This window comes from Entelurus aequoreus, linkage group LG02 (genome assembly GCF_033978785.1).
Source record: "Entelurus aequoreus isolate RoL-2023_Sb linkage group LG02, RoL_Eaeq_v1.1, whole genome shotgun sequence".
In the NCBI taxonomy this organism is placed as follows: Eukaryota; Metazoa; Chordata; class Actinopteri; order Syngnathiformes; family Syngnathidae; genus Entelurus; species Entelurus aequoreus.
Window position 1 is genome coordinate 89,838,196 of NC_084732.1, and position 27,500 is coordinate 89,865,695.

The 27,500-nt window shown below is 41.1% G+C and overlaps 1 protein-coding gene across 2 annotated transcripts in view; it reads left to right on the forward strand.

Moving 5' to 3' along the window:
- mapk6 (mitogen-activated protein kinase 6) overlaps nt 1–27,500 on the forward strand; it is a 36,417-nt gene that overhangs the window by 4,560 nt on the left and 4,357 nt on the right. Inside the window, exons 2-7 of one of the 2 annotated variants that reach the window (XM_062034264.1) lie at nt 1–497; nt 562–879; nt 20,226–20,370; nt 20,436–20,600; nt 20,663–20,858; nt 20,923–21,097. The exon at nt 1–497 is cut by the window's left edge and continues 229 nt beyond it. In XM_062034264.1, coding sequence (XP_061890248.1) covers nt 261–497; nt 562–879; nt 20,226–20,370; nt 20,436–20,600; nt 20,663–20,858; nt 20,923–21,097 — 1,236 coding nt within the window. In that variant the 5' untranslated portion in view covers nt 1–260. The remainder of the gene's footprint in view (nt 498–561; nt 880–20,225; nt 20,371–20,435; nt 20,601–20,662; nt 20,859–20,922; nt 21,098–27,500) is intronic. The other variant, XM_062034273.1, reaches the window with a different exon arrangement.

Sequence of the window (27,500 nt, forward strand, 5' to 3'; positions counted from 1 at the left end):
TAACATTGCCATTCCATTCCAAGAAGTATCCATCCCCAGGAGTGGAGTTGGACATTTCAACCTGTGGTCATTCAAGATGAAAAGCAAGTTAAACAAGGCCAAAGTGTCCGGTATCTGACCGTGGCAACTGCACAGGGAGTACCTGGTCGTGGGGGTCCGTTAGCGCAGTTTGAAGGGGTCTTCTGCTAGCGTTGACCATAGTTGAGAAAGCTCCAGACCGAACATTAGTGAGGTTTGGTGCAAGAGCCTTAAAAGTCACCATGGCAGAGAAGTTTGAGTCCCTAATGAACATCCACGGCTTTGACCTGGGCTCTCGATACATGGACTTGAAGCCTCTTGGCTACGGAGGAAACGGCATGGTCTTCTCAGCAGTTGACACCGACTGTGACAAGCGAGTGGCTGTGAAGAAGATTATCTTGACCGATCCCCAGAGTGTCAAGCATGCCCTGCGAGAAATTAAAATCATACGACGCCTGGACCATGACAACATAGTCAAGGTAATTCCTGTGCCAGGGCTGACTTTGCTGGGATATACTTGGCTGACCTCTGCTTTTTGTCTAGGTCTTTGAAACTTTGGGTCCCAGCGGTCGCAGGCTAACTGAAGATGTGGTGTCCCTGACTGAAGTCAACTCGGTCTACATAGTGCAGGAGTACATGGAGACCGACCTGTGCAAGGTGCTGGATCGAGGCCTCCTGTCCGAAGACCACGCCAGGCTCTTCATGTACCAACTCCTCAGGGGGCTGAAGTACATCCACTCTGCCAATGTGCTCCACCGTGACCTCAAGCCCGCAAACCTCTTTGTCAACACAGAGGACCTGGTGCTGAAGATTGGGGATTTTGGTCTAGCCCGCATCATGGACCCCCACTACTCCCACAAGGTAAGACTGGCAAGGACATCAGCAGGCATGGTCCACAACACTGTACCACAAGGTCGGGAGTTTGTGGTGCTTATCACCCACTAATGTGCTGGTGTTCCCAGCAGGAAGTAAAGCAGACGGGATGTGGTTCCATGTGGTACCGCTTCTGTTTCCCTTCTCAGGGAAAATGAACCACATTTGCAATTTTGATTTCAACACAAATCGCTGTCTTTCATTTCGTAAAAAGAAGCTAGATTGTTCCAACCTGCTGTTGGTAAATAACAAGTAGTTTGTTCTTGTCACGGTTGTCCAAGGTTCAAAGTAGCCACTGGTGTGTGATTGTAGCCACTGGTGTGTGATTGTAGCCACTGGTGTGTGATTGTAGCCACTGGTGTGTGATTGTAGCCACTGGTGTGTGATTGTAGCCACTGGTGTGTGATTGTAGCCACTGGTGTGTGATTGTAGCCACTGGTGTGTGATTGTAGCCACTGGTGTGTGATTGTAGCCACTGGTGTGTGATTGTATCCACTGGTGTGTGATTGTAGCCACCGGTGTGTGATTGTAGCCACTGGTGTGTGATTGTAGCCACTGGTGTGTGATTGTAGCCACTGGTGTGTGATTGTAGCCACTGGAGTGTGTGATTGTAGCCACTGGAGTGTGTGATTGTAGCCACTGGTGTGTGATTGTAGCCACTGGTGTGTGATTGTAGCCACTGGTGTGTGATTGTAGCCACTGGTGTGTGATTGTAGCCACTGGTGTGTGATTGTAGCCACTGGAGTGTGATTGTAGCCACCGGTGTGTGTGATTGTAGCCACCGGTGTGTGATTGTAGCCACTGGTGTGTGATTGTAGCCACTGGTGTGTGATTGTAGCCACTGGAGTGTGATTGTAGCCACCGGTGTGTGTGATTGTAGCCACCGGTGTGTGATTGTAGCCACCGGTGTGTGATTGTAGCCACTGGTGTGTGATTGTAGCCACTGGTGTGTGATTGTAGCCACTGGTGTGTTGTCACCCTCATAAAAGAATTGTATGTGAGGCCTGCTTGGTGGTGTGATGTTGAAGCCTCTCTTCTCCATTCATTGTGAGACGGCCAATCACACGTGTCCCACATTAGTCATCAGTCTGTCTGAAGGGAGACCACGTGACTGCTTGGCACCACCTCATCCATAGCCCACTCCTTCATTGTGTTGACTCAACATCTTTGTTGTTGGAGAGTCACCTCATACTTATTGTCACATGACTCATGCTGTGGGAGGAGTCATCTACATCTTGTTAGTATTCTCACATGACTCATCTTGTGGGAGGAGCCATCTACGTCACGTTTGCTGGGAAGATCTGAATTAGCCCACTGTTCTCAGGAATGGCTTCACTGCACTTTTGTAGTACAAAGTACAAAAGCAGTAAAGTTGTCAGGTTGTGTAAATGGTAAATAAAAAGAGAATACAACAAATCCTTTTTACTTATATTCAATAGAATAGACTGCAAAGACAAGATATTTCATGTTCACACTGACAAACTTTATTTTTGCAAATAATCATGAACTTAGAATTTAATGGCAGCAACACATTGCAAAAAAAAAATTTTTTACCAGTGTGTTACATGGCCTTTCCTTTGAACAACACTCAGTAAAGGTTTGGGAAGTGAGGAGACACATTTTTGAAGTGGAATTCTTTCCCATTCTTGCTTGATGTACAGCTTAAGTTGTTCAACAGTCTCCCTTCTCATATTTTAGCTGCCACACATTTTCAATCTCTGGACTACAGGCAGGCCAGTCTAGTACCCACACTCTTTTACTATGAAGCCACGCTGTTGTAACACCTGGCTTGGCATTGTCTTGCTGAAATAAGCAGGGGCGTCCATGATAACGTTGCTTGGATGGCAACATATGTTGCTCCAAAAGCTGTATGTACCTTTCAGCATTAATGGTGCCTTCACAGATGTGTAAGTTACCCATGTCTTGACCACTAATACACCCCCATACCATCACACATGCTGCCTTCTACACTTTCACCCTAGAACATGTCTTGACCACTAATACACCCACATACCATCACACATGCTGCCTTTTACACTTTCACCCTAGAACATGTCTTGACCACTAATACACCCACATACCATCACACATGCTGCCTTTTACACTTTCACCCTAGAACATGTCTTGACCACTAATACACCCCCATACCATCACACATGCTGCCTCTTACACTTTCACCCTAGAACATGTCTTGACCACTAATACACCCCCATACCATCACACATGCTGCCTTTTACACTTTCACCCTAGAACATGTCTTGACCACTAATACACCCACATACCATCACACATGCTGCCTTTTACACTTTCACCCTAGAACATGTCTTGACCACTAATACACCCCCATACCATCACACATGCTGCCTCTTACACTTTCACCCTAGAACATGTCTTGACCACTAATACACCCCCATACCATCACACATGCTGCCTTCTACACTTTCACCCTAGAACATGTCTTGACCACTAATACACCCCCATACCATCACACATGCTGCCTTTTACACTTTCACCCTAGAACATGTCTTGACCACTAATACACCCACATACCATCACACATGCTGCCTTTTACACTTTCACCCTAGAACATGTCTTGACCACTAATACACCCCCATACCATCACACATGCTGCCTCTTACACTTTCACCCTAGAACATGTCTTGACCACTAATACACCCCCATACCATCACACATGCTGCCTTCTACACTTTCACCCTAGAACATGTCTTGACCACTAATACACCCCCATACCATCACACATGCTGCCTCTTACACTTTCACCCTAGAACATGTCTTGACCACTAATACACCCCCATACCATCACACATGCTGCCTTCTACACTTTCACCCTAGAACATGTCTTGACCACTAATACACCCACATACCATCACACATGCTGCCTTTTACACTTTCACCCTAGAACATGTCTTGACCACTAATACACCCCCATACCATCACACATGCTGCCTTTTACACTTTCACCCTAGAACATGTCTTGGCCACTAATACACCCCCATACCATCACACATGCTGCCTTCTACACTTTCACCCTAGAACATGTCTTGACCACTAATACACCCACATACCATCACACATGCTGCCTTTTACACTTTCACCCTAGAACATGTCTTGACCACTAATACACCCACATACCATCACACATGCTGCCTTTTACACTTTCACCCTAGAACATGTCTTGACCACTAATACACCCCCATACCATCACACATGCTGCCTCTTACACTTTCACCCTAGAACATGTCTTGACCACTAATACACCCCCATACCATCACACATGCTGCCTTTTACACTTTCACCCTAGAACATGTCTTGACCACTAATACACCCCCATACCATCACACATGCTGCCTCTTACACTTTCACCCTAGAACATGTCTTGACCACTAATACACCCCCATACCATCACACATGCTGCCTTCTACACTTTCACCCTAGAACATGTCTTGACCACTAATACACCCCCATACCATCACACATGCTGCCTTTTACACTTTCACCCTAGAACATGTCTTGACCACTAATACACCCCCATACCATCACACATGCTGCCTTTTACACTTTCACCCTAGAACATGTCTTGACCACTAATACACCCCCATACCATCACACATGCTGCCTTTTACACTTTCACCCTAGAACATGTCTTGACCACTAATACACCCCCATACCATCACACATGCTGCCTTTTACACTTTCACCCTAGAACATGTCTTGGCCACTAATACACCCCCATACCATCACACATGCTGCCTTTTACACTTTCACCCTAGAACATGTCTTGACCACTAATACACCCCCATACCATCACACATGCTGCCTCTTACACTTTCACCCTAGAACATGTCTTGACCACTAATACACCCCCATACCATCACACATGCTGCCTTTTACACTTTCACCCTAGAACATGTCTTGACCACTAATACACCCCCATACCATCACACATGCTGCCTTTTACACTTTCACCCTAGAACATGTCTTGACCACTAATACACCCCCATACCATCACACATGCTGCCTTTTACACTTTCACCCTAGAACATGTCTTGACCACTAATACACCCCCATACCATCACACATGCTGCCTTCTACACTTTCACCCTAGAACATGTCTTGACCACTAATACACCCCCATACCATCACACATGCTGCCTTCTACACTTTCACCCTAGAACATGTCTTGACCACTAATACACCCCCATACCATCACACATGCTGCCTTCTACACTTTCACCCTAGAACATGTCTTGACCACTAATACACCCCCATACCATCACACATGCTGCCTTTTACACTTTCACCCTAGAACATGTCTTGACCACTACTACACCCCCATACCATCACACATGCTGCCTCTTACACTTTCACCCTAGAACATGTCTTGACAACTAATACACCCCCATACCATCACACATGCTGCCTTTTACACTTTCACCCTAGAACATGTCTTGACCACTAATACACCCCCATACCATCACACATGCTGCCTTTTACACTTTCACCCTAGAACATGTCTTGACCACTAATACACCCCCATACCATCACACATGCTGCCTTTTACACTTTCACCCTAGAACATGTCTTGACCACTACTACACCCCCATACCATCACACATGCTGCCTCTTACACTTTCACCCTAGAACATGTCTTGACCACTAATACACCCCCATACCATCACACATGCTGCCTTTTACACTTTCACCCTAGAACATGTCTTGACCACTAATACACCCCCATACCATCACACATGCTGCCTTTTACACTTTCACCCTAGAACATGTCTTGACCACTAATACACCCCCATACCATCACACATGCTGCCTTTTACACTTTCACCCTAGAACATGTCTTGACCACTAATACACCCCCATACCATCACACATGCTGCTTTTACACTTTCACCCTAGAACATGTCTTGACCACTAATACACCCCCATACCATCACACATGCTGCCTTTTACACTTTCACCCTAGAACATGTCTTGACCACTAATACACCCCCATACCATCACACATGCTGCCTTTTACACTTTCACCCTAGAACAGTCCGGATGGTTATTTTCCTTTTTGGTCCACAGTTTTCAAAAACAATTTGAAATGTGGACTCGTCAGACCACAGATCACTTTTCCACTTTGCATCAGTCCATCTTAGATGAGCTCGGGCCCAGCGAAGCGTTTCTGGGTGTTGTTGATAAATGGCTTTGGCTTTGCATAGTAGAGTTTTAACTTGCACTTACTTACTTTGCACACTGATGTGGCTTTTTGATGCAGTACCTTCTGAGGGATCCAAGGTGCGTAATATCATGGCTTACGTGCAGTGATTTCTCCAGATTCTCAGAACCTTTTGATGATATTACGGAGTGTAGATGGTGAAATCCCTAAATTCCTTGCAATATCTGCTTGAGAAATGTTGTTCTTAAACAATTTGCTCAGGCATTTGTTGACAAAGTGGTGACCCTCGCCCTGTCCTTGTTTGTGAATGACTGTGCATTTCATGGAAGCTGCCTTTATACCCAATCATGGCACCCACCTGTTCCCAATTAGCATGTTCACCTGTGGGATGTTCCAAATAAGTCTTTGATGAGCATTCCTCAACTTTCTCACTCTTTTTTGCCACTTGTGCCAGCTTTTTTGAAACATGTTGCAGGCATCAAATTCCAAATGAGCTAATATTTGCAAAAAATAACAGAGTTTCTCAGTGTGAACATGAAATATCTTGTCTTTGCAGTCTATTATTATTATTATTATTATTATAGAGGTTTATTTGAAATAGGGACAGATACAAAAACATAGACATCTGAAACAGTTATCCGATGCATGCATCACAGTGTTTGTAGCCAAAGCTCATTTACAACACTTGTCCCCAACAACAACAACAACACAGATCCAACATCATTAAAATAGGAAAATAAAAAATAGAATGAGTTGATAATAATGATAATAGTAATAACACAGACAAAGTGCAAACTAGATAAAAGCCAATAATAATAATATTAACACAGACAAAGTGCAGACTAGATAAAAACCAATTAGTAAAAATGAGTAAAAACTAAACATGGGAACACGATTGTTGCTCAACTAGCCATCATTTTGTTTGTTTTTTGAAAGTGACAAGTGCAGGTCTACTTTTCAAAGTGTCCGGTAAAGAGTTCCATAGTTGTGGTCCTTTTATTGAAAAGGCAGTCTGGGCAAAAGATGTTCTACGGAATGGAACACAACAGTTGCCTTTTGACACTGCTCGGGTGGTAGATCTGCTACCACTTTGCAGTCTTGTAATTGCCTTGCAGAGCAATTGGGGAGCAGAGATATACAAGCATTTAAAAACCAGTTTGACTGTGTGTAACAAAATAAAATTGGTAAAACTTACAATATTGTATTTGGTTAAAATTTGGCAATGATGATATCGTATACTCTTCTTGTCTAGAACTTTCAAGGTGCGGTTATAAAGACACTCAATGGTCTTGATTGATGACTGGTGTGCCTGGGACCATGTGGTTAAGCCATAATATATGTGTGACAGAATCATTGCATTCATAAAAGTAAAAGCACAGATAAGAGTTAAGCAGTGTCTTATAATCTTAAAACAGCCTAGGTTTGCCTGAAGGCCTTGCCTGAAATTCAATTGAATATACGTTGAAAAGGATTTGCAAACCATTGTATTCTCTTTTTATTTACCATTTACACAACTTGACAACTTCACTGCTTTTGGGGTTTGTATTTCCAGTATGAATGCTAGTAGAAATGTGAAACTCTCCTTGGTCGTGGTTGGACTATTGTTTGAGTTTTTGCCAAAGTCCTATAGTCGGGCTGAATCTTAACTAAGTTTTTGCCAAAGTCCTATAGTCGGCCTGATTCTTAACTTAGTTTTTGCCAAAGTCCTATAGTCGGCCTGATACTTAAGTTAGTTTTTGCCAAAGTCCTATAGTCGGCCTGATTCTTAACTAAGCGGCTCCTCTCCAACTGTGTTTTGTCTGTCTGTGATAACAATGGTGGTATGCTGGTGGGTGGGGGAGGAGAATGCTGATAGCACCAGCAGTGGTCTCGTGTTTCAGACCTAACCAGGCTTGTTTTCAAGTGAACCCATCACCTTCTGAGTCATTGTGTTTCAGACCTAACCAGGCTTGTTTTCAAGTGAACCCATCACCTTCTGAGTCATTGTGTTTCAGACCTAACCAGGCTTGTTTTCAAGTGAACCCATCACCTTCTGAGTCATTGTGTTTCAGACCTAACCAGGCTTGTTTTCAAGTGAACCCATCACCTTCTGAGTCATTGTGTTTCAGACCTAACCAGGCTTGTTTTCATCACACCCCGAGTCTGCTTTATTATATATAGTGAATTATTCCTGGTCAATGATGTTGTATACAGATGTCTAATTTTTACATTACTTAATAAGTCTAAAAGATGTTGGGAAGATCTGAATGAATGAGATCTGTTTTGAAGTCATGTGATGTACTATTTATTATCCTCTACTGACTAATAAATAAACATTAACTATTAGGCTTGGGCGATAAATCGATTTTATCGATAAATTAAATTTTTTTGTTGCAGACAATAATTCAAGTTTTTCCTCATCTTGCTCCTGCATATTTTTGTAGTTTCTGCCCTCCCCCTTACTTGACTACTGCTAACAAGAGTGAGACGTTTGTTGCGAAGAAAAGTGTTGTAAGTGGTTTGGTTTTGCAGCAAATGACTGCACGCTGCAAAGTTTGTTAAAAAAGGTAGCAGCACAATAAACTTGTTCCTGCATCTGAAACCGGAGCTTCTAGTTGTGTGCGGGAAATGCAAATCTTTACGGGGCAAACAAGACTGCAAAAGGAAACTTTGGCTAAACATCAGCTTACAGCAGACTTTGGCAAATGAAGGCCCACGTGCGGCCCTTTAAGCTTCTCAATCTGGCCCGCCGGACAATCCCAAATGAATTTTTTAGATGGCAACTAGCGCAGTGATGTTTTCAAATGACTGTAAGTCTTGAACTATACAAAGTATTTCAATGTCTGCACTTTTGCATGATATACTATGGTCATGTAAGTCACAGCAGGCACCAAGCACTGTGCGTTTCCACACAGTCTTTTGCATGATATACTATGGTCATGTAAGTCAAAGCAGGCACCAAGCACTGTGCGTTTCCACACAGTCTTTTGCATGATATACTATGGTTATGTAAGTCAAAGCAGGCACCAAGCACTGTGCGTTTCCACAGTCTTTTGCATGATATACTATGGTTATGTAAGTCAAAGCAGGCACCAAGCACTGTGCGTTTCCACACAGTCTTTTGCATGATATACTATGGTCATGTAAGTCAAAGCAGGCACCAAGCACTGTGCGTTTCCACAGTCTTTTGCATGATATACTATGGTTATGTAAGTCAAAGCAGGCACCAAGCACTGTGCGTTTCCACACAGTCTTTTGCATGATATACTATGGTCATGTAAGTCAAAGCAGGCACCAAGCACTGTGCGTTTCCACACAGTCTTTTGCATGATATACTATGGTCATGTAAGTCAAAGCAGGCACCAAGCACTGTGCGTTTCCACACAGTCTTTTACATGATATACTATGGTCATGTAAGTCAAAGCAGGCACCAAGCACTGTGCGTTCCCACACAGTCTTTTGCATGACATACTATGGTCATGTAAGTCAAAGCAGGCACCAAGCACTGTGTGTTTCCACACAGTCTTTTACATGATATACTATGGTCATGTAAGTCAAAGCAGGCACCAAGCACTGTGCGTTTCCACACAGTCTTTTACATGATATACTATGGTCATGTAAGTCAAAGCAGGCACCAAGCACTGTGTGTTTCCACACAGTCTTTTACATGATATACTATGGTCATGTAAGTCAAAGCAGGCACCAAGCACTGTGCGTTTCCACACAGTCTTTTACATGATATACTATGGTCATGTAAGTCAAAGCAGGCACCAAGCACTGTGCGTTTCCACACAGTCTTTTGCATGATATACTATGGTCATGTAAGTCAAAGCAGGCACCAAGCACTGTGCGTTTCCACACAGTCTTTTGCATGATATACTATGGTCATGTAAGTCAAAGCAGGCACCAAGCACTGTGCGTTTCCACACAGTCTTTTGCATGATATACTATGGTCATGTAAGTCAAAGCAGGCACCAAGCACTGTGCGTTTCCACACAGTCTTTTGCATGATATACTATGGTCATGTAAGTCAAAGCAGGCACCAAGCACTGTGCGTTTCCACACAGTCTTTTTCATGATATACTATGGTCATGTAAGTCAAAGCAGGCACCAAGCACTGTGGGTGGGCTGCGTTTCCACACAGTCTTTCCAGAGCGGCCAGCCTGAAATGTGGGTGACAGGAACAGACGTGGAAGGAGATTTTTACAACAAAGTTCTAAAGCTTAGTGATGTATCAGATTGTAGGTGGAATGAAAATTTGATTGGAACGCGTGTGATTGGGTCAGAATATTCCCAATGGCCTGTTTTTTTTAATCTGATGAAATGTGTTCATAGCTACTGACGTCTACTCTCTCTCTCTCTCTGTGTGTGTGTGTGTGTGTGTGTGTGTGTGTGTGTGTGTGTGTGTGTGTGTGTGTGTGTGTGTGTGTGTGTGTGTGTGTGTGTGTGTGTGTGTGTGTGTGTGTGTGTGTGTGTGTGTGTGTGTGTGTGTGTGTGTGTGTGTGTGTGTGTGTGTGTGTGTGTGTGTGTGTGTGTGTGTGTTTTCTGCAGGTACTCCCACATGAGCAAAATATGTAGGTTAGGTTGATTGGAGACTGTTCGTAGTGTGATTGTTTGTCTATATGTGCTCTATGCTAATTTGGGTTAGCTTGTCAATGTGCCAGGCCCTTGTATGTTAGCATTAAGCTAGCGGTATTAAAGGTCACCCTGTTTAACTGCATTGTGTTATTTCCAAGCTGTATTATTAATTTAAGAGAGCACCATGTCACGTATTAAAGTGTCTGCTTTAACAACATCCTGACACTTTTTAGACGGTTTGGTTTTTCGTCATGTATTGAAAAAAATGGATATATTATTCGTTACTCTATAGGCTTGTTGGTTACCCCCACCGGGTTTTTCTTCTTTGAATAATGTTGTCAAGAGCGGCGTGTTGGTCCTCCATAGAGATGAGGGTGCTGATAAGGTCTCCCACTCACATCATCTAGGTGTGTTAATCCCGTGTTTCAGAAAACAAACAATCAGATTAAGGTCTTTCCATGTATTTAAGAAATCTCTTTGAGCCAAATGATTTGAGAAGTGTAGTGTATGGAAACACACGGAGTGTGAGCTACAACTGGATCAATAGTCACGTTGACTTGGTTTCTAAATATGCTCACACTTTCTGTCCTGCTGGATTTAATAACCGCTCCTGATTATTTCCTGCTTGAGTTTGCTCTCTCCTTTGTTCTGAGCAAGTAATGTGTGTGTGAAGCTGGCAGTCCTCCTGGATGTGAAGAATGACAAGAATTCACTTTGACTTGTAAAGCTCCGACCCTCGTCTTGTGGCGCACTGACCAAGGTTGATCCTTTCTTCTACAAAAGGAAGTCCTGTGTATGTGTGAAAACTAGGTTTTACTGGAAGGTATGAGATCTGGGATTCAAGGGTTCACAGGAGTTCTTGCTACAACAATCCAACTGAAGGGAGCGCACACACTTGACCTATTTCTTTTAAAGGCCTACTGAAATGAATTTTTTTTATTTAAACGGGGATAGCAGATCTATTCTATGTGTCATACTTGATCATTTCGCGATATTGCCATATTTTTGCTGAAAGGATTTAGTATAGAACAACGACGATAAAGATTGCAACTTTTGGTATCTGATAAAAAAAAGGCTTGCACCTACCGGAAGTAGCGTGACGTAGTCAGTTGAACATATACGCAAAGTTCCCTATTGTTTACAATGATGGCCGCATGAAGTGAGAGAGATTCGGACCGAGAAAGCGACAATTTCCCCATTAATTTGAGCGAGGATGAAAGATTTGTGGATGAGTAAAGTGCAAGTGAAGGACTAGTGGGGAGTTGAAGCTATTCAGATAGGGAAGATGCTGTGAGAGCCGGGGGTGACCTGATATTCAGCTGGGAATGACTACAACAGTAAATAAACACAAGACATATATATACTCTATTAGCCACAACACAACCAGGCTTATATTTAATATGCCACAAATTAATCCTGCATAAAAACACCTGCGTGTTTGTTATGCTAGCTCCTAGCTCCTCTGCTAGCTCCTAGCTCCATAGAACACGCCAATACAATTCAAACACCTGATCAACACACACAATCACTCAGCCCAAAAGACCGTTTACCTAACCCAAGGTTCATAAAGCTTATATATTTTTAAAAAGTTACGTACGTGACGCGCACATACGGTCAAGTTATCGAATGTTTAGCAGCCAAGGCTGCATACTCACGGTACCTGATATTCAGCTGGGAATGACTACAACAGTAAATAAACACAAGACATATATATACTCTATTAGCCACAACACAACCAGGCTTATATTTAATATGCCACAAATTAATCCTGCATAATAACACCTGCGTGTTTGTTATGCTAGCTCCTAGCTCCTCTGCTAGCTCCTAGCTCCATAGAACACGCCAATACAATTCAAACACCCGATCAACACACACAATCACTCAGCCCAAAAGACCGTTCACCTAACCCAAGGTTCATAAAGCTTATATATTTTTAAAAAGTTACGTACGTGACGCGCACTTACGGTACGGTACGTGTTATGCTAGCTCCTAGCTCCTCTGCTAGCTCCTAGCTCCATAGAACACGCCAATACAATTCAAACACATGATCAACACACACAATCACTCAGCCCAAAAGACCGTTCACCTAACCCAAGGTTCATAAAGCTTATATATTTTAAAAAAGTTACGTACATACGCAAAAAAAAGCCAAAGCTGCATACTCACAGTAGCACGTCTGCGTCTTTGTCATCCAAATCAAAGTAATCCTGGTAAGAGTCTGTGTTGTCCCAGTTCTCTACAGGCGTCTGTGTATCCAAATCAAAAGTCCTCCTGGTTAGAGTCTCTGTTATCCGAGTTCTTCCATCTTGACTGCATCTTTCGGGAATGTAAACAAAGAAGCGCCGGCTGTGTACTGTTGTGGCTGACTACGTTCGAAAAATACGTCCATTTCGCACCGACAACTTTCTTCTTTGCTTGCTTGGCTTCCTTCTCCATAATGCAATGAACATGATTGAAACAGATTCACGAACACAGATGTCCAGAATACTGTGGAATTATGAAATGAAAACAGAGCGTTTTCGTATCGGCTTCAATGTGGAAGGCATACCCGTGTTCGTCGGGCTACGTCACGCGCATACGTCATCCTCAGAGGCGTTTCGAACCGGAAGTTTAGCGGCAAATTTAAAATGTCACTTTATAAGTTAACCCGGCCGTATTGGCATGTGTTATAATGTTAAGATTTCATCATTGATATATAAACTATCAGACTGCGTGGTCGGTAGTAGTGGGTTTCAGTAGGCCTTTAAAACCAGACTTTGTATGATTTGTTTTAGTGCTACCAAGACTATTTGTGTGCATAAAGAGGAAGTAGTTCCCAATCATTGTAATGTGGCCATATTAGGACCACAGTGATGCTACTGGGACACAAATGCCAAATATATATTCCTTTCCTGGCCACACCTCTTCTCCTTTGTGCTGAGAAGTCTTAAAGGTGGCGCCATGTTGAAGAAATCAGGAGCCGTCACACCAGTTAGTCCTGAATGACACGACAGTGAAGAAATATCCTTGGACTGGACATCCCATGACCAGTCCAGCTTTAGTTGACACTAATACTTCACAATTGCAAGTGGGTGAAAGTCCAAAACACATAAACTACAACTGGGTTCACTAAGCGTTTGTTGGAGGTGCTTGCGTGGCGGTAAGATGGCCGCCATAGAACATGAGCCAAGGCTTACATGCACTGAAAGTTCTTACATACAACACAATTATTGCTGTTTACTTTGTCATTGTACATGAAATACAGTTAGTCAACTCAATATTTACATGATGTAATACACACAGTACTCACTTAGTATTTACATGGTGTAATATACACAGTACTCACTTAGTATTTACATGGCGTAATATACACAGTACTCACTTAGTATTTACATGATGTAATATACACAGTACTCATTTAGTATTTACATGGTGTAATATACACAGTACTCATTTAGTATTTACATGGTGTAATATACACAGTACTCATTTAGTATTTACATGATGTAATATACACAGTACTCATTTAGTATTTACATGGTGTAATATACACAGTACTCATTTAGTATTTACATGGTGTAATATACACAGTACTCATTTAGTATTACATGATGTAATATACACAGTACTCATTTAGTATTTACATGATGTAATATACACAGTACTCATTTAGTATTTACATGGTGTAATATACACAGTACTCATTTAGTATTTACATGGTGTAATATACACAGTACTCATTTAGTATTTACATGATGTAATATACACAGTACTCATTTAGTATTTACATGGTGTAATATACACAGTACTCATTTAGTATTTACATGGTGTAATATACACAGTACTCATTTAGTATTTACATGATGCAATATACACAGTACTCATTTAGTATTTACATGATGTAATATACACAGTACTCATTTAGTATTTACATGGTGTAATATACACAGTACTCACTTAGTATTTACATGATGTAATATACACAGTACTCATTTAGTATTTACATGATGTAATATACACATTACTCATTTAGTATTTACATGGTGTAATATACACAGTACTCATTTAGTATTTACATGGTGTAATATACACAGTACTCATTTAGTATTTACATGATGTAATATACACAGTACTCATTTAGTATTTACATGATGCAATACACACAGTACTCATTTAGTATTTACATGATGTAATATACACAGTACTCATTTAGTATTTACATGGTGTAATATACACAGTACTCATTTAGTATTACATGATGTAATATACACAGTACTCATTTAGTATTTACATGATGTAATATACACAGTACTCATTTAGTATTTATATGATGCAATATACACAGTACTCATTTAGTATTTACATGATGTAATATACACAGTACTCATTTAGTATTTACATGGTGTAATATACACAGTACTCATTTAGTATTTACATAGTGTAATATACACAGTACTCATTTAGTATTTACATGGTGTAATATACACAGTACTCATTTAGTATTTACATGATGTAATATACACAGTACTCATTTAGTATTTACATGGTGTAATATACACAGTACTCATTTAGTATTTACATAGTGTAATATACACAGTACTCATTTAGTATTTACATGGTGTAATATACACAGTACTCATTTAGTATTTACATGGTGTAATATACACAGTACTCATTTAGTATTTACATGGTGTAATATACACAGTACTCATTTAGTATTTACATGATGTAATATACACAGTACTCATTTAGTATTTACATGGTGTAATATACACAGTACTCATTTAGTATTTACATGGTGTAATATACACAGTACTCATTTAGTATTTACATGATGTAATATACACAGTACTCATTTAGTATTTACATGGTGTAATATACACAGTACTCATTTAGTATTACATGATGTAATATACACAGTACTCATTTAGTATTTACATTATGTAATATACACAGTACTCATTTAGTATTACATGATGTAATATACACAGTACTCATTTAGTATTTACATGATGTAATATACACAGTACTCATTTAGTATTTACATGATATAATATACACAGTACTCATTTAGTATTTACATGGTGTAATATACACAGTACTCATTTAGTATTTACATGATGTAATATACACAGTACTCATTTAGTATTTACATGGTGTAATATACACAGTACTCATTTAGTATTTACATGGTGTAATATACACAGTACTCATTTAGTATTTACATGATGTAATATACACAGTACTCATTTAGTATTTACATGGTGTAATATACACAGTACTCATTTAGTATTACATGATGTAATATACACAGTACTCATTTAGTATTTACATTATGTAATATACACAGTACTCATTTAGTATTACATGATGTAATATACACAGTACTCATTTAGTATTTACATGATGTAATATACACAGTACTCATTTAGTATTTACATGATATAATATACACAGTACTCATTTAGTATTTACATGGTGTAATATACACAGTACTCATTTAGTATTTACATGATATAATATACACAGTACTCATTTAGTATTTACATGGTGTAATATACACAGTACTCATTTAGTATTTACATGATATAATATACACAGTACTCATTTAGTATTTACATGGTGTAATATACACAGTACTCATTTTGGGGAAGTAGTTCATGAAATGGGTTGCATCACTACAATAATAATTAATAATAATTAAACATACATATTCATCAAAAACTCAATAGAATAATCGGTTTAAGAAATATTTTCAATGTGCAGCCTTAATTAAAAGTACATGTATAAATAATTTCAATGTGCAGGCCTTGTTTAAGAAACAACTGCAATGTGCAACTCTAAAAAATAATGTTATAAATAATTTCAATGTGCAGCTCTAATTAAAAAACACATTTGATAAATAATTCCTGTGTGGGCCTAGTTTAAGAAATTATTTCAATGTGCATCTCTAATTAAAAGAAATGTTTATAAATAATTTCAATGTGCATCTCTAATTAAAAGAAATGTTTATAAATCAATCAATCAATCAATGTTTATTTATACAGCCCTAAATCACAAGTGTCTCAAAGGGCTGTATAATTTAAATAATTTCAAAAGAATAATTTGAAGGTGATTTCAAGACTATTTTCTGTTTTAAGGCAAACTAAAAAACTTTTTATAGCATCTGTGTTGTTGCTGGAATTCACAAGCCTCAAGTTGTGGTGCAAGTCACCAACTAGTTGTGGTGCAACTGTGACTTTAATAGCTGCTTTAGGGCAGAACCAGAACCAGGAGCATTGGTGAGTGGGCCATTGTGGAGCCACTAGCACATGAGGACAGTGAGGGTGTTCTTTTACTCCGTGCCTGCGTGCAGCTCTAAGTGCGCTGACAGTCTGCACGTGTCTGAACACTGTTCTCTTTGCTGTGTTGTGACCAACATGTTGCCTGTGATTAAGGCTGCAGCTAACGATTATTTTTCTATCGATTAATCTAGATTATTTTTTTTCAATTAATCGGTTAATCTATAGATTATTTTTTTCGATTAATCTATAGATTATTTTTCCTTTTAACGATTATTTTTTTATTCAAAATGAAGATGAAAAAATAAATGTAGGCCCGTTTTTTCAAAAGGCATGGCTTTTATTTACAAAAAAAAAGAAGTATGGCCACTCAGTCAACATTGACAACAACATGACTAAATATTCTGTAACAATGTAAACATTTAAAACTTTTAACATTTAACAAAATTAAAAGTACCGTAATTTCCGGACTATAAGCCGCACCTGACTATAAGCCGCACCAGCTAAATTTAGGGGAAAATACAGATTGCTCCATATACAAGCCGCACCCGACTATAAGCCGCAGAGTTTTGATGTGTAATTAGCGTAGTATATAGGGGTTCCTGCTACCACGGAGGGGATTGTCGGGACAGAGATGACTGTTTGGGAATGCAAAGCGTCCCATTTATTAACAATAAATCTTTCAATCATTCAATCAAACTTTCACATCTTTGACATGGCGAACAGCATTCGTGCAGAGTACAAATAAAACAACGGTGCAAAGTAATACAAAGTGCTCGCCTGTACGTTACCAAAATAACCAGCCTACCGGTATATGAAAAGTCAGTCTTTAATCATTGTGTCATCGTCTTCCTCCTGCGTACTAAAACCACCGAAATCCTCTTCGTCTGTGTCGGAGAAGAACAGGCCGTAAATAAGCCGCACCCTTGTATAAGCCGCAGGGACCAGAACGAGGGGAAAAAGTAGCGGCTTATAGTCCGGAAATTACGGTAGCTTATTTGCTTTTTAATGTGCAAATATAAAAGTCAACATCCAGTGCAAATCTTAATATTCTGCAATAGTATAAGCATTTCAAAAGTAAAAGTATTGCTTATTTTGCTTTAAAATGTGCAAAAATAAAGATAAACATCCAATACAAAAAAGTGCATAACGAATGATTATGTAACAACAGTGTAAAAATTTCAACAAAAGTGAAAGTATTGCTTATTCGCTAAAATGTGCAAAAATAAAGATAAACATCCAATACAAAAAAGTGCCAATCTAAATATTCTGGAGCACTGTAAACATTAAGTATTGGTTTTAAAGTGTGCAAAATAAACATCCAGTCCAACACAGTACACAATAACCAATTCTACTCATTCCAGTGAGTGACTAACAGTTGTAATGAAGAAAGGTTAGCATGTCTACATGCTCTGCTTCTTTTCTTGTTTACAATATTCCCAGCAGCTGAAAATAGGCGCTCAGAAGGGGTCGATGTGGCTGGAACTGAGAGCTAATTAGCCTATACCTCAAGTCAGGACTGCGAGTGAGCTGAGCTGCAGTTTAAGTTTCTAGAAGGTCAACGGGCTCATAGTGATGTTACTAGTAGTTGACTGGGAGGTGTTTATTATCATTTGGGGAGAGTCCGCTGCCTGATGCTCACCTGCTAAACACCTATCTGCTCCACGCTGAAGCGCTGACTACATGCGCTCTGAATACGCACTGCTGATTGGCTGATAATGCTTCGTGTGTACCAATCAGATGGTTGTGTGGGTGGGACAATGCTGCGTGTGTACCAATCAGATGGTTGTGAGGGTGGGACAATGCTGCGTGCTGAGACAGAGGCAGACGGAGCAAAGCAGTTTGTTAAGGCTTTAGCTTAGAAACTCGTTCGGTACACCCCCGTACCGAACCGAAAGCCCCGTACCGAAACGGTTCAATACAAAACACGTACCGTTACACCCCTAGCAGATACAAATGACACATTCATGTTTTTGTGTAATGATGACAACGTATGCTCACGCGGACGATTGACTAGTTGATGGTTGATGGTTTTCTTTTCAAATGTTGGTTCATAGCCGTTGTGCTGCTATGATAGGCCATTTCCGCTCGACACAGTGTGCATACAACAACATTATTAGGCCGTTTATTGAAATACTTTCACACTTTTGGCATGCTTTTCCCCCCTCGCTCGCACCGCTCGCATCGTCTTCTTTGATCGTCTGCTTTGCGCTTCGCCATGACGGTAGTGTGACGTCATTATGCGACGCGTCGACGCACAAAAACGGCGTCGACGTATTTACGTAACCGATTACGTCGACGCGTCGTTTCAGCCTTACCTGTGATCCATGGTCACCTGTCTGAAGGTCTGGGGCCGTACTTATCAAGCTTCTCAGAATTACTCCTAAGAAGTCTGCTAAGAGTTGACTTAAGAGTAAATAAATTCTTCGCTGAAAGCTGCACTTAAAAGTTAGTTATCAAGCGTCTTACTCACACTTTCAGCGAAGTGTAGGACTGAATCTTAAGTGTCACACTCAGAGCTGAATTACGACATTACTATGTGCCGTAAATGGAATTTTAGGTGACGTCATTTCTGTGTCCATAGAAATGACCAATCACGGAAGGGAATCCGTTGTCTAAGAATAAAGAAATATCTTGGAAATATTTAAGTGGACAATGGGAGTGTATATTTTGACAATAAACTACAAAATAATACAAAACAAACTAGTCCCCGCCGGCACTCACGCTACCGCTCCCTCTCTTCTCTTCTCTCGCCCACACACTCACTGACGTCACTCACCTCACGGTATGTGTGTATACGCTACTGTCATAACATTTTCTTTCCAATTCATTAATTAGGCAACTAATTTGAAACTGGTGTGGGTGGCTCTATATATACTAGCCCACTGCAGCCACATGCAGAAATCAACATGGAATCGAAAAGTATCAAATCTGTGACAAAAATAATACCCGCTCTGTCTAAACGATACCGTTTGATCAGCTGCTCGTCATCAAACAAGTCCAGGACATCGTTCCGCTCCCTGAATGTTCGTGCACGTCTCTCTCGCCTCAGTGCCATCCCCTGCTGGCAACTCCTAACCACTTAAGACACCTCTGAAGGTCTCTTAAATATGGTGGAGAGTAGGAGTGATTCTTAGACTTAAGAACGTTGATAAAAAGCTTTTATTCTTAAGTTTGAGAGTAGGACTAAATTTCGCAAATTCTCAGGACTTAAGTGTAAAATGGCACTCTAAGAAGCTTGATAAGTACGGCCCCTGGTCACCAAGTGGTACAGGTCTTGGTTGTTTTGCTGTGTTGTGACCAACATGTTGCCTGTGATCCAGGGTCACCTGTCTGAAGGTCTGGTCACCAAGTGGTACAGGTCCCCCCGCCTGCTGCTGTCTCCAAACAACTACACCAAAGCCATCGACATGTGGGCCGCTGGCTGCATCTTTGCGGAGATGCTAACTGGGAAGACACTGTTTGCAGGTCAGTTCAGAAACCAGAACCACATCACCTGGGAACCAAGGTTACAACTGTGTCTGATCCATTAGGAGCTCATGAACTGGAGCAGATGCAGCTCATCCTGGAGTCCATCCCTGTCCTGAGAGAGGAGGACTGTCAGGAGCTCCACAGTGTGATACCAGTCTTCACCCACAAAGACATGTCCAAGCCCCACATCCCACTCATCCAACTCCTGCCTGGCGTCAGTCCTCAAGGTATTGTTCTTGGAAGCACAAATAAAATGGCCGTCAAAGCTTCATTGCCATTCCATGCACAGCCCTGGACTTCCTGGAGAAGATTCTGACCTTCAACCCCATGGATCGTCTGACTGCGGAGGAGGCTCTGGCTCACCCCTACATGGCCGACTACTCCTTCCCCTTAGACGAGCCCGTCTCTCTGCACCCTTTCCACATCGAGGATGAAGTGGACGATATCCTGCTCATGGACCACAGCCACAGCCACACTTGGGACAGGTAAGTTCCTGCAAGGTGCCATCTTGTCTTCCTATCAACCTCACCTGCTTCTCTGTGTGTGCAGCAGGTACCATGACAGCCAGTTGTGTAGCAGGTACCATGACAGCCAGTTGTGTAGCAGGTACCATGACAGCCAGTTGTCAGAGCCTGACTGGCACCTGCACAGCACCCATGACCCCGATGAAGTCCAAGTGGACCCCAGGGGCCTCTCTGATGTAACCCATGAGGAGGTGGTTCAGGTGCGTATTATGAAGGTGTCTGTTACTACATTATATATATATACTGTACTTGCAGAGTGTATATTGTACATATTACATATTGTTATGAAGGTGTGTGTTACTACATGATATATATACTTGCAGTGTGTATATTACATATTGTTATGAAGGTGTCTGTTACTACATTATATATATACTTGCAGTGTGTATATTGTACATATTACATATTGTTATGAAGGTGTCTGTTACTACATTATATATATACTGTACTTGCAGAGTGTATATTGTACATATTACATATTGTTATGAAGGTGTCTGTTACTACATTATATATATACTTGCAGTGTGTATATTGTACATATTACATATTGTTATGAAGGTGTCTGTTACTACATTATATATATACTGTACTTGCAGAGTGTATATTGTACATATTACATATTGTTATGAAGGTGTCTGTTACTACATTATATATATATATATACTGTACTTGCAGTGTACATATTACATATTGTTATGAAGGTGTCTGTTACTACATTATATATATATATACTGTACTTGCAGAGTGTACATATTACATATTGTTATGAAGGTGTCTGTTACTACATTATATATATATATACTGTACTTGCAGAGTGTATATTGTACATATTACATATTGTTATGAAGGTGTGTGTTACTACATGATATATATACTTGCAGAGTGTATATTATACATATTACATATTGTTATGAAGGTGTCTGTTACTACATGATATATATACTTGCAGAGTGTATATTATACATATTACATATTGTTATGAAGGTGTCTGTTACTACATTATATATATATATACTGTACTTGCAGAGTGTATATTGTACATATTACATATTGTTATGAAGGTGTCTGTTACTACATTATATATACTGTACTTGCAGAGTGTATATTGTACATATTACATATTGTTAGGAAGGTGTCTGTTACTACATTATATATATATACTGTACTTGCAGAGTGTATATTGTACATATTACATATTGTTATGAAGGTGTCTGTTACTACATTATATATATATACTGTACTTGCAGAGTGTATGTTGTACATATTACATATTGTTAGGAAGGTGTCTGTTACTACATTATATATATACTTGCAGCGTGTATATTGTACATATTACATATTGTTATGGTGTCTGTTACTACATTATACTTGTGTGTGTATGTTTCTGTGTATATACACGAATGTGTACGTCTGTGTGTAAGTGTGTATTTATGTGTATATACGCATGTTTGTATGTGTATATAGACACATATGTACTGTATGTTTATATGTGTGTGTGTGTGTGTGTGTGTGTGTGTGTGTGTGTGTGTGTGTGTGTGTGTGTGTGTGTGTGTGTGTGTGTGTGTGTGTGTGTGTGTGTGTGTGTGTGTGTGTGTGTGTGTGTGTGTGTGTGTGTGTGTGTGTGTGTGTGTGTGTGTGTGTGTGTTACATACAGTGAGGTCCACAAGTATTATTAGCACACCCTGCAATTTAGCAAGTTGTCCCACTTAGAAATGAGGCAGAGGTGTGAAAAGTTCATCATAGATGTATTTACACTGTTAGAGACATCATCTAAAAAGAAAAATCCAGAAATCACATTGTATGATTTTTTTTTAAATGATTTATTTGTATGTTACTGGGGTTCATAAGTATTTGCACACATGACAATCAGCAAGAATTATGACTCTCAAAGAGCTGTCAGTCTACCTTACAAAAATCCACCTTTACCCCACAACTAATCACCCACCCACCACCCCTTTGAGCTCATTAAAGTCACCTATGCAGCCCGTAGTCAGTCAAAGTCCAACTGCTACCATGGGCAAGACCAAAGAGCTGTCAAAAGAGACCAGAGACAACATTGTAGTGCTCCACAAAGCTGGAAAAGGCTATAAGACAATTGGGAAGCAGCTTGGTGAGAATAGATCAACTATTTGAAAATGGAAGAGGCTAAACATGACTGCTTATCTACCTCAGACTGGGGCTCACTCCTGATAAGAAAAGTGAGGAACTACAGGGCAGGAGCTGGTGAATGACCTGAAGAGAGCTGTTTCCAAGACTACTATCAGTATAGTGCTTTAAAATCATGCTTAAGTCAGCCCAGTCTGAAGTTTGCCAATGGATGTCATGGGAGAAAGTCATGTGGTCAGATGAGACCAAAATAAAACTTTTTGCTATGAACTCCACTGGAGGAAAAAGAAGGTTGAGTATCATCCCAAGAACACCATCCCTACAGTGAAGCATGGGGGTGGAAGCATCATGCTCTGGGGTTGCTTTTCAGCAAAGGGGACAGGACGACTGCACCGTATTAAGGAGAGCATGAACGTATTGAGAGATTTTGGCCAAAAACCTCCTTCCCTCAGTCAGAGCATTGAAGATGGGTCTTCCAACATGACCAGGATAACCAAGGAGTGGCTCCATACCGAGCATAGTGGCCTAGCCAGTCTCCAGATCTAAATCTAATAGAAAATCTTCGGAGGGAGCTGAAACTTTGTGTTGCTCTGCGACAGCCCCGAAAATCTAGAGAAGATTTGTGTGGAGGAGTGGACCAAAATCCTTGTTGCCGTGTGTGCAAACCTGCTGAAGAACTCTAGGAAACCTTTGACCTGTGTAATTGTATTCTGCACTAAATATTAACACTGATGTTCTCATGTGTGCAAATACTTATGAACCTCTGTAACATACAAATACATCATTCAAAAATCATACAATGTGATTTCCGGATTTTTCTTTTTAGATGATGTCTCTAACAGTGTAAATACATCTATGATGAACTTTTCACACCTCTGCCTCATTTCTAAGTGGGACAACTTGCAGGGTGTGCAAATACTTGTGGACCTCACTGTATGCGTGTGTGTGTATATGTACTGTATATACTGTATATGTATTAGAGCTGAAACCATTCCTCGAGTAATTCGATGACAAAATATATTTGAGGAACTTTCACTGCCTCGTGGCGTCGTAAATACATTTTTACGGCATTTTGCCTCGTTTAGTAAACTAAGTAGTCAAAGCTCAGGTTTGGCACGGGCTGTTTAGGTGTGGCACAGCGTGTTTACGTCAGATAAATAAATAAATGATAAATGGGTTACACTTGTATAGCGCTTTTCTACCTTCAAGGTACTCAAAGCGCTTTTGACAGTATTTCCACATTTACCCATTCACACACACATTCACACACACATTCACACACACATTCACACACACATTCACACACTGATGGCGGGAGCTGCCATGCAAGGCGCTAACCAGCAGCCATCAGGAGCAAGGGTGAAGTGTCTTGCCCAAGAACACAACGGACGTGACTAGGAAGGTAGAAGGTGGGGATTGAACCCCAGTAACCAGCAACACTCCGATTGCTGGCACAGCCACTCTACCAACTTCGCCACGCCGTCCCAATCATACACTGCACAACAAACATCGCTCTTTTAAATACGCAAGAGTTTAGAAAACTTTTTGGCCGACATAACTGGCAATGGCAGAAAGCAGAGGACAAGAGCCATAGCAAAAGCAGGGAAGTAAGAAGCAACAAAAGTTGTCTAAGCTGTAGTAACACTTCACACTAAAATGGAAGGAAAACGCAGTGGTATGCAAACTTTGCTAAGTGGAGCTGGCATACCACAATAGCACCAGTTCCATGCTGTAGCACCTGTGGAGAAAACATCCCATTGAGGGACGTCCAGGTAAGTTATCTATTATCAAATGTAAACACAAAAGTAGTGTTAGTAAAATAAATGTTATTCATTATGATAACCAGGATGTGTTCTCTCACTCCCGCCAAGTCATCAAAAAGTGTTGAAAACTAACAATGTTAGTCAGTTAGTAATCACGCCAAAGTAGTCGTGTAAAGTTATTCGTCATGCAAGCACATGCTACTTGGATAGCTTGCACTTGCACACACTATAGTCTCTGTAGAATGTAAGAGTTCCAAGTCAGTGCTAGCACTTGTGTGCCAAGTTCCTGTCAGCCATATTGCTTCTGAATATGAAGGGGCACATTTCAAATGCAGTATTAAAGGCACTACCTAAACCACTTTTTATGTTTGATCTAATGAAAAATGTTCTTCTTGTTTTATTTTGATACTAAGAATATACCGTATTTTTCGGAGTATAAGTCGCACCGGCCGAAAGTGCATAGTAAAGAAGACAAAAAACATATAAGTCGCACTGGAGTATAAGTCGCATTTTTGGGGGAAATGTATTTGATAAAAGCCAACAGCAAGAATAGACATTTGAAAGGCACTACTAGTGACCACGCAGTCTGATAGTTTATACATCAATGATGACATCTTAACATTGCAACACATGCCAATACGACCGGGTTAACTTATGAAGTGACATTTTAAATTTCCCGCAAAATATTCTGCTGAAAACGTCTCGGTATGATGACGTTTGTGCGTGACGTCACGGATTGTGCGGACATTTTGGGACAGCATTGTGGCCAACTATTAAGTCGTCTGTTTTCATGGCAAAATTCCACATTATTGTGGACATCTGTGTTGGTGAATCTTTTGCAATTTGTTTAATGAACAATGAAGACAGCAAAGAAGAAAGCTGTAGGTGGGATCGGTGTATTAGCGGCTGGCTGCAGCAACACAACCAGGAGGACTTTGAGTTGGATAGCAGACGCGCTACCGTGAGTACGCAGCTTTGGCTTCCAAACATTTGATGGCTTGCCCGTACGTGCGTGCCGCTATGTGCATGTCACGTACGTAACTTTGGGGAAATATATGTGCTGTATGAACTTTACGGAGTTGAACGGTACTTTGGGCTGTGGGATTGAGTGTGTTGTGCGGGTGTTTGATTTGTATTGGTGGGTTATATGGACGGGAGGGGGGAGGTGTTTGTTATGTGGCATATTAAATATAAGCCTGGTTGTGTTGTGGCTAATAGAGTATATATATGTCTTGTGTTTATTTACTCTTGTAGTCATTCCCAGCTGAATATCAGGTCCCACCCGCCTCTCACAGCATCTTCCCTAATCGCTTCCACTGCCCTCTAATCCTTCACTCTCACTTTCCTCATCCACGAATCTTTCATCCTGGCTCAAATTAATAGGGAAATCGTCGCTTTCTCGGTCCGAATCGCTCACGCTGCTGGTGGCCATGATTGTAAACAATGTGCAGATGTGAGGAGCTCCACAACGTGTGATGTCACGCTACTTCTGCTGGTGGCCATGATTGTAAACAATGTGCAGATGTGAGGAGCTCCACAACCTGTGACGTCACGCTACTTCTGCTGGTGGCCATGATTGTAAACAATGTGCAGATGTGAGGAGCTCCACAAGCTGTGACGTCACGCTACTTCTGCTGGTGGCCATGATTGTAAACAATGTGCAGATGTGAGGAGCTCCACAACCTGTGACGTCACGCTACTTCTGCTGGTGGCCATGATTGTAAACAATGTGCAGATGTGAGGAGCTCCACAAGCTGTGACGTCACGCTACTTCTGCTGGTGGCCATGATTGTAAACAATGTGCAGATGTGAGGAGCTCCACAAGCTGTGACGTCACGCTACTTCTGCTGGTGGCCATGATTGTAAACAATGTGCAGATGTGAGGAGCTCCACAAGCTGTGACGTCACGCTACTTCTGCTGGTGGCCATGATTGTAAACAATGTGCAGATGTGAGGAGCTCCACAAGCTGTGACGTCACGCTACTTCTGCTGGTGGCCATGATTGTAAACAATGTGCAGATGTGAGGAGCTCCACAACCTGTGACGTCACGCTACTTCTGCTGGTGGCCATGATTGTAAACAATGTGCAGATGTGAGGAGCTCCACAAGCTGTGACGTCACGCTACTTCTGCTGGTGGCCATGATTGTAAACAATGTGCAGATGTGAGGAGCTCCACAACGTCTGATGTCACGCTACTTCTGCTGGTGGCCATGATTGTAAACAATGTGCAGATGTGAGGAGCTCCACAACGTGTGATGTCACGCTACTTCTGCTGGTGGCCATGATTGTAAACAATGTGCAGATGTGAGGAGCTCCACAACCTGTGACGTCACGCTACTTCTGCTGGTGGCCATGATTGTAAACAATGTGCAGATGTGAGGAGCTCCACAAGCTGTGACGTCACGCTACTTCTGCTGGTGGCCATGATTGTAAACAATGTGCAGATGTGAGGAGCTCCACAACGTCTGATGTCACGCTACTTCTGCTGGTGGCCATGATTGTAAACAATGTGCAGATGTGAGGAGCTCCACAACGTGTGATGTCACGCTACTTCTGCTGGTGGCCATGATTGTAAACAATGTGCAGATGTGAGGAGCTCCACAACCTGTGACGTCACGCTACTTCTGCTGGTGGCCATGATTGTAAACAATGTGCAGATGTGAGGAGCTCCACAAGCTGTGACGTCACGCTACTTCTGCTGGTGGCCATGATTGTAAACAATGTGCAGATGTG